This window comes from Mustela nigripes, unplaced genomic scaffold (assembly GCF_022355385.1).
Source record: "Mustela nigripes isolate SB6536 unplaced genomic scaffold, MUSNIG.SB6536 HiC_scaffold_486, whole genome shotgun sequence".
In the NCBI taxonomy this organism is placed as follows: Eukaryota; Metazoa; Chordata; class Mammalia; order Carnivora; family Mustelidae; genus Mustela; species Mustela nigripes.
In genome coordinates, this window is record NW_026739893.1 from 159 (window position 1) to 8,721 (window position 8,563).

The 8,563-nt window shown below is 38.0% G+C and overlaps 1 protein-coding gene and 1 pseudogene across 1 annotated transcript; one reads left to right on the forward strand and one right to left on the reverse strand.

The window, feature by feature from the left end:
- Positions 1-2: 2 nt before the first annotated feature.
- Positions 3-6,089, reverse strand: LOC132008611 (olfactory receptor 8B3-like; the record flags this gene model as incomplete). Its single annotated transcript, XM_059387225.1, has 2 exons — positions 5,968-6,089; positions 3-917 (listed from the first exon to the last, which is right to left on the reverse strand). Coding segments are annotated over exons 1-2 (1,037 nt in total), but the record flags the coding sequence as incomplete, so codon positions are not given.
- A 184-nt stretch (positions 6,090-6,273) lies between these two features.
- Positions 6,274-6,810, forward strand: LOC132008612 (HUWE1-associated protein modifying stress responses 1-like; annotated as a pseudogene).
- The last annotated feature ends 1,753 nt before the right edge of the window (positions 6,811-8,563 follow it).

Sequence of the window (8,563 nt, forward strand, 5' to 3'; positions counted from 1 at the left end):
GCAGTGTAACCTTGATATCCTTGTTCCTCAAACTGTAGATCAGAGGACTGAGCATGGGTACCACATTAGTATAGAAAACTGAAGAAATTTTTCCCAGGTCCATAGATTCAGGAGAATATTTAAGATACATGAATGCTGCTGACCCAAAAAAAAGAGAAAGAGCAATGATGTGAGAGCTGCAGGTACTGAAGGCTTTTGATCGTCCTTGAGCAGATCTGATATGAAGAATGCTAGTGAGGATAAAGACATAAGAAATCAGGATGGTAAAACTGGGTACTGTGATATTAATTCCCACAACTATCAGAACTACCACCTCATTGACATAGGTGCTGGTGCAAGAGAGTTGGAGAAGAGGAAGAATGTCACACAGGTAATGGTTGATGATATTGACATGGCAGAAGGTCAGTCTAAGCATGCAGCCTGTGTGGGCAGAGGCTCCAGCAAATCCCATCATGTATGCTGCAACAGTTAGCAAGCAACAGACCTGATGGGACATGGTGACCCTATACAGCAATGGATGACAGATGGCCACATAGCGGTCATAGGCCATTGACGTCAACATGTAGCATTCCGAGATGACAAAAAAGAGAAAGAAAAACAGCTGTGTCATGCACCGAACATAGGAGATGATGTTCTCCCTTGATACAAAGTTCTTCAGCATCTTGGGGGTGAAAACAGAAGAGTAACAGAGATCAATGAAGGATAGGTTGAAGAGGAAGTAGTACATGGGGGTGTGGAGGTGAGAGTCGAAACCAATGAGAATGATCAAGCCAAGGTTCCCCACCACGGTGACAATGTAGATCATCAGAAACAGGAAAAAGAGGGGTTGCTGGAGCTCTGGGCGGTCTGTTAATCCAGCAAGAAGAAATTCAGTCACTGAGGAGTCATTTCTAACCAATATTGTCTTCTTTGGAAATCTGTGAGGACAGAAGAAAGTCCCGTTAATAGAAACCCCAGCTTTCCCCCCGTCCTTACACACTCTTAACTATGAGAAGAAGACTCAGACCAGCAAATAAGTCCTCCTTCACTCCACAGGGTCAGAGTGGACTAGCACATACTCCTTTCAACATTAAAACCACTCTGTCTTGTTTCATGAGCAGCACGTGACAAACAACTGCTCCCGTCTTTACTAGAAGATACAGGGATGGAGCAGTTGAGGATAAAGGCTACCTGTTGGTGAGCTTTGGTAGAGGAGAGCTATCCCCATCTCTGCTTCCCACTCATCCTACCCTTCACTTCGTAATTCCTACTCATGTTTCCATTACCCTACCACATATGTCAGTTCCCCCGTGATGACTATCAAAAAAGAGAAAAATCTGCTAGAGTAGCAACCATCCAGATGTTTTGCTTCCTAGAAGGAAGTGTCTCAGAGGGTTTCCAAATCCTTTACTACAAGAATCCACGAAGTCAATTACTGATAACACTTATTGAAGAGACCTTTGGTAGCCTAAGATTTGTAGTTAACTAGACATTGGGTGCTTCTACACATTCACCTCCTTTGTTCCCTCCTAGCTGGAAAGATAATGAACAAAGCAAAGTAGATGAGTTTCCTTTGCTTTGCAGGAGGGCATGAAACATTTGAATGTTGATTAAATTAGTAACATTTGTGGAAATATATCAATCTGTATACTGACTATAACATGTAAACCTTTCCATATGTATAGTATATTTCAGCAAAAAAATATTTCTAGAAAAAAAACCCAAAACTTTTCTTCCTCCGATGTGCCTATTTTCTGACCATGTCACTTGAAGCTGCTGTAGGTCTCCTGTTACCAAACTGAGAATGATCCCAACACCAGAAGGGTGTGCTGAGAATAATGCAGGCAGTGAGGTCAGAGTTGCATATTTGAGTTTCTTGTTATTAAAAATAAATACTTATCACCATTTTTCAGCAACAGAGTAAGAGAAAAATAGAAATTTGCATAACCCACTTTCCTTCCATTGTGAGAACTCAGTGCGGAGTCTTTGTGAGTTTCACCTCCACTGTCCTAGAGGAACTGACTTTTATAATATCAAAACTGAGCAGATAGTCACAGGATTTCTTCATTTATAGGCCAAAGAGCAATAGCATAGATCTCCCAGACTGAATGTTCCAGGAGTCGGTCTGAGGAGTAGATCAAACTTCTAGTTGTAAATTTACTAAGAGAGTTTGAAGGGAAACCACATGCTAACATGAGATGTACCATGTCATAGAGAACAAGGCTTTTGCATAAGGCTTATAATTCTTTTGGACCTCATTAGAAATCTAGGTATAGGTCTCCCCTAAGATCTTCCTATCATGATATATTCTACAGGGAAGAAATTAATGTCTGAGTTTATACCCTAATTGTGACAGTAAATGTTAATTTCCCATCAGGGATTATATATTCCCTAGGTTTTACAAGAAAGGACCCTCTGCTGTCCCTTATAAAGATGCAGATAAATAGAATCTAAAAAATGTCACTAATTATCTTTCTAGGTAACACATTTGTTTTAGCAGAACTTGTGAACTGAACAGTAATGTTTATTTATTATGCTCTTTTTAATATTTTGAGAACCTTCAAATAATCATTGTTTATGCATATTTTATAGGCATATAGTAAAAGGATACTTTTATTGTGTTTGCAGGTAATTGTTTAATGAGAAGTTATTTGATAGACTAAGAATCCGTTATCCCATGAAACTGTTCTGACTCAATGTCTTTGCTTTCAACATTAAGAAGTAAATCTATAAGAAAAATAGGTGTTAGAAGGCTCCCATTTCAAGAAAATATTACCTTGGAATTTCAGCATATATATTAATTTCTACTGGTGCTTGTGAGAAGGCATCTAAATTTTTCTTAAATGAGTATAGATTCACAGGTAATTGTAAAAATAATATATGGATTCCCTTGAACTCCATCCAGATTCCTATCACAGTGACATCTTCAACAACTGTAGTATAAAAGCAAAACTGGGAAACTGAGTTCGGTACAATAACTAGACTTTAGGACTGCAGATGCTATTCAGTTTTCAGTGGTTTTACATGTACTGAGTGTTTCTGGTGTGTGTGTGTGTGTGTGTGTGTGTGTGTGTGTGTGTGACTGTGCATAGATCAATTCAATCTGATCCCTTGTATAGATTCATGTACTGACCATCACAATTAGGATACAGAAGTTCTATTACTTTATTCTACCCCTTTATAGTCACACCAATCCCCCTCCCCTGCATCTATCTTCCAGCAACCACCAACCTGTTCTCCATCTCTACAGTTGATGCCTTTAGAGAACAAGAAATGAAATCATATAATATGTAACCTCTAAATTTAGCTTTTTTTTTTGCTTGAATATTTGTGGTTTTTTAAAATTATTTAAATTCAATTTAGTTAACATATAGTAGTATATTATTAGTTTCAGGGGTAGAATTTAGTGATTCATCAGTTGCATATAACACCCAGTTCTCATTACATCATGTGCCCTCCTTAAGGCCCATCACCTAGTTACCCCATCCCTTCACTCCCCTCCCCTTCAGCAACCTTGTTTGTTTCCTAGAGTTCACTCTCTCTCATGGTTTACCTGCCTCTCTGTTTTCATCTTATTTTATTTTTCCTTCCCATCCCCTGTGTTCATCTGTTTTGTTTTTTAAATTCCATATATGAGTGAAATCATATGGTGTTTGTCTTTCTCTGACTAACTTATTTGGCTTAGCTTAATACCCTCTAGTTCCATCCATGTTGTTGCCAATGGAAGATTTCTGATGGTTGAGTAATATTCCAGTGTATGTGTGTGTATCACATCTTCTTTATCTAGTCATCTGTCGATGGACCCCTGAGTTTAGCTTTTTGCCTAAGTATGATGTCCAAAAATTAAATTCAATATCCATGGCTCTATGTTATGGTAGAGAAAGAACAAATGTCCTTTGAGAAGAATTTCAAGAATAACTCCTCTCAAGGACATAGAGCTTAATTCCTCTCCCTTAGACTTAATGACTTGATTCCGAAGAACTGAGTATGCAAAGGGGGAAAACAGTGTATTTTTCTCCCTGACAGACACCACCTTAAGCAATTCACCAAAGTTAACATCACTAGCGATAAGTCATATTGATATCCAACAGACCATGGCAGGCGCCTCACTCTATGTTACTCTTTCAAAATGTACAACCCAATCTAATAATCAAAAAGCAGCGTATAAACCCAAATAAGGGCATTATTCAACTTATCTATCTATACTCTTCAAAATCATTATAGTCATTTAAAAAAGGCAAAGACTGAGAAAATAGAGATCAGGGAAGACTAAGGAGAAATAACAACTAAATGCATTGCAGAATCCTACTAGGATCCAGGAACAGAAAAATTTCATTAGTGAAAAAAATTTCTTACTCTATATTTTTCTCTCTATATATAATCCAGATGTTAGAATTATTTGACAAGAATTTTAATGCAGTAAACATAAAACTGTTTCAATGAGCAATGATAAATATTCTTAAAACAAATTATAAAATAAAATATTTTAACAAGCAGAAAATTTGAAAAGAACCAAATAGGACTCTTGCTCCTGGGAGGGTGGCGATGGTATATTTTCTCTTATTCTTCCTCTTATCACAACTAAAAACCCTGGACATTATATATATAAAACAAACATAAGACATTTCTTAAAGGTAGAGAGGAAGAGATACACTTGTAACAGAACTGAGGGCTCAGCGTCAGTTCCCTGGATTACTTTTTGCATCCTACATGCCAAATTTGGAGAAGCTGGCAAAAAAAGTTTCAATAAGCACATATATTTTTAAAAATTAAATTGACAAATTGATAAAGACCAGACAAAAGCTACCTCTATCTAGGCAAAAGATCAGGATAGGGACAACCTAAAAAATTAAAATAATAATTAAAAAAAAAAAACTGGCTCCACTTACACTCATGGTAGCAAAGACAGAGTGGGAACCAGTCTACCCTCATGAGTTTATGTTAAACTTTATCAACAAAACACACACACACACACACACACACACACACACATGCGTGCATGCACGAAAGTCGTCAGAGGAGGCCTAGTGGAAAGTCAGGACTTCTAATTACCCAGCATCAGTGAGACCACCCTCACCACAGCATCAGTGAAGAATATGTGGGGAGCCAGAATTCCCATTTCCATTCAGTAGTATTGAAGGGTTTCCTCCTTTGAATGTCAACAAAGGCTGAGAGGGGAACATAAATTTCTAATTCAACCTGCAGTAATAAGTTAATCCCTCCCTTCTCCCACTGGGGCAGTGTTAGGGGAAAACAAAACAAAATGAAACAAAACAAAAAACCACAGACTAAAAGGAAGATTAAAATAAGACCCAGAGTCTCATAATATAATATGAAAATGGGCAGGTTTCAATCAAAAGTCATTTGTCATACCAAGAACCAAGAAGACTATATATTAAATGAAAAAAGACAATTACAGATGCCAACATTGAGAGGTCAGAGATGTTAGATTTACCTGAAAGTCATGATAAAGATGTTTCAATAAACATTATGAACAAACTTGAAACAAATTAAAAAATGCAAAGTCTCAGCTAAGAAACAGAAAATGTCAGTGAAGAAATAAGAGAAACAAAGAAGAACAAAAGGGAAATTTTAGCTCCAATTAGTAACTTTGTGAATGGACTCAACAACAAAATGGACCAGAATCAATGAATTAGAAGGTAGAACAAGAAAGATTACACAATCTGAAGAGCAAACAAAAAAGTAACTGGGAAAAAAACTGAAGAGAATCTAAGAGGCCTATAGCACTATAACAACAACAACAAAAAAAATCCAATATTCATGTCACCACAGTCCTGGAAAGAGAAGAGAAACTGCACTAAAAGAGTGTTTAATTTGCGGGAAGTTTCAAAATTTCCCACATTTGGCAAAAGACTCAAATGTACAGATTCAAACAGGATTACACCCAAAGAAATCCACACCAAAACACAAAATAGTCAAATTTCTAAAAACCAAAGACAAAAAAATGTAATAAAAAAGAAACAATACCTTGAGTCTTTCAGGTGGGCCTGGTGGTCAGGAGCACGATGGCGGGTGTGATAGATGGCTCTGCTGGGGAGGTGAGGGTGGTGAAGGTCCATAGGTCCAAGGTGACCTTTAGCAGGGCCCATGAGGCGGGGAAGCCCCGGGGTGGGGATCATCCCCAGCAATGTGGGGCTGCAGTGTACTGGAGGCCTGGGTGGCTACAGGGAGTCATGACAAGGCTGCTCAATGATAGCACTCCTGTGCAGGGGGTCCCACATGAGGAGCATATGGTCACAGCTGTATTGTGTAAGCCGCCAAAGGTCATAGGGGATGGAGGAGCACAAGAAGGAAGGGGAGGCCCTGAACCAGGAGCAGAAGCCCAAGCACTGGTTCTCCAAGTAGGAGCCAAAATTCAGGAGGAGGTGGCAGCCACCACACTGCCAGAGCACAAGCAGCAGAAGCTGTAACACATCTTCAGAAACTCAGTCACCACCATCGCCCAGCTCTACAAAGACTGAATGTGCCAGCAGCCAGGACTTTCTCTCTGGGTCCCCTTCCAACACAGCCACTGCCATCATCAGTCTCTACAAAGAAGCATGGAGACCCATCAGTGAAATTTTGACATTGGAATTCAAATTGGCTCTCAGCTACGCAATAGGGATGCAATGGCTTGGGTTAAAAATCTCGGAACTATTGGTAGAGATTTCAGCAACTTCCTGTGTGGAAGAATTCCTCCACCACAAAACTCTAGAGCCCCACCACCACCCAAGACTGACTACAGTGTCCCCTAACGTAGCTACTTCAACAGAAACTATCTCATCAGTACAGACTGATTACCCTTCTGGAAGCCATAGTTCTGAGTTGTAAAAACTTTTTCAATACATTTCTGTGGAAAAGTGGTGAAGAGTGTCCCTGTGGACCCAATTTCACATTTAGGTTAAGGTCCAGGTAGACACTGTTTTGTTTTTGTCCATTATACTAATTATGTGTTCAGGACTTCCCACAAAGGGGATAGAAATAGACAAGAAATTCCCAAAGATACTCGATTAGGTGTTTGGATAAACTACAGTGTTACTATAAACACAGAGAACTCAGGAAGAGTTACAAAGAGTTACAAATACAAATTGTAAACGTATACATTCAGTTTTGAATATGGTGGACTTGAGTTGCCAACCGGACATCCAAGTAGAAGTATACAGCCTAATGAAGGCTAACTAAAGTTCAAGATAAAAGACCAGAATATGAAAAAAAAAAAAAAAAAGATTTGGAGAATTATTTCTGTAAAGGTTAAAGCCATGACATTATGTGAACTTAATCAGAGAGAGGGTAAAGAGAAAAAGAGCAGAGGTCAAGAAAAATATTTGGGAAATCCCTCATTTGGGTTTTATGCTTGGGATAATTTAAAACCCAACCATTACTAAAATGGGTTCCAAATATTATATTCAGACTCCTCAAAATTACAAGGGAACTAAACATTCCTCAGGACAAATTTGAAATATATCCCACAAGATAGACATTCCTTGGGCTGCAGCAATGATGGGAACTTGGAGATTCATTAAAACATGTGTTTTCTATGGAAATGTTAAGAACTCTTATTCAGGTGATGTAAGAACAAGAAACACTCCTTCTAAGTTCATGTTATATCAAATCACATTACAAGAAGAGTTTTATGCTAAGGTTCTAACCTAGAGTTGAAAGTCATTCTTTCACCTTTAATATAACCAGTGTTAATATGTGCAAATACAGAATAAGAGTAGAGAGACTCTGAGTTTATCCTTACATTGCAAAACTATTTCATTCATTTCCTTTGTTCCATATACATAAATGTCACCTTAGCCTAATTTAATTATAATAAAGTATATCAAATAATCACCCTTTCCATGAGATATACCAAACCATCTCTTGACTCCTTTATAAGCAACTCAAGCCCTATATGTTCTAATTTGTCAAATTCAGTGGTAATTTAAGCCTTATAGTGCATTATCATAAAGATGCAGAAAAGGAAAACTTATTTGTAACTGAATAGATTCTTAATTTGCAGGATTATGTCACACTGAACTAACCTGCTATAACATCCAGAAACATTAGTTAATGTATTTTTTAATGTAAATACCAGAGGTGGTAAAAAGAAAATTAAATCTGCAAGTTCCAAGAGGGAAAGGGGGAAACAGATTCTAATTCAGTAAATCTGGAGTGGGGTACTTGGTTTTGAATCTCGATAACCTCCCAGCTAATGCAGAAGCTGCTGTTCAGTTGACCAAATTTTGAGGAGAAAAACCTTAGGACATTATTCAGTGTTTAGAATGTGGCAGGTGTCTGCAACTACCACAGTTTTTTCACAGGTGAATGCCCGTTTTAGTATAGACAGAGCAACATGTTCTGGGTCTCAATAAAGGTGCATGGGTTTCAGAAAAGGGGGAAAAAAAGAAAAAATTCAAACTTACTCTAACAAAAGAAAAGGCGATGAAGAAGGTGTAAGAGATTTGGGGGAAGGGGTCAGTTAAATGCCAAATGATCTGAGCAGATACTCCCTAGACAGACCCTGGCAGTCCAGAATGAAAGCAAGTGAATAACTACTACATCTATGTGAAAAGAATAAATACCAAACATGATTTTTCAT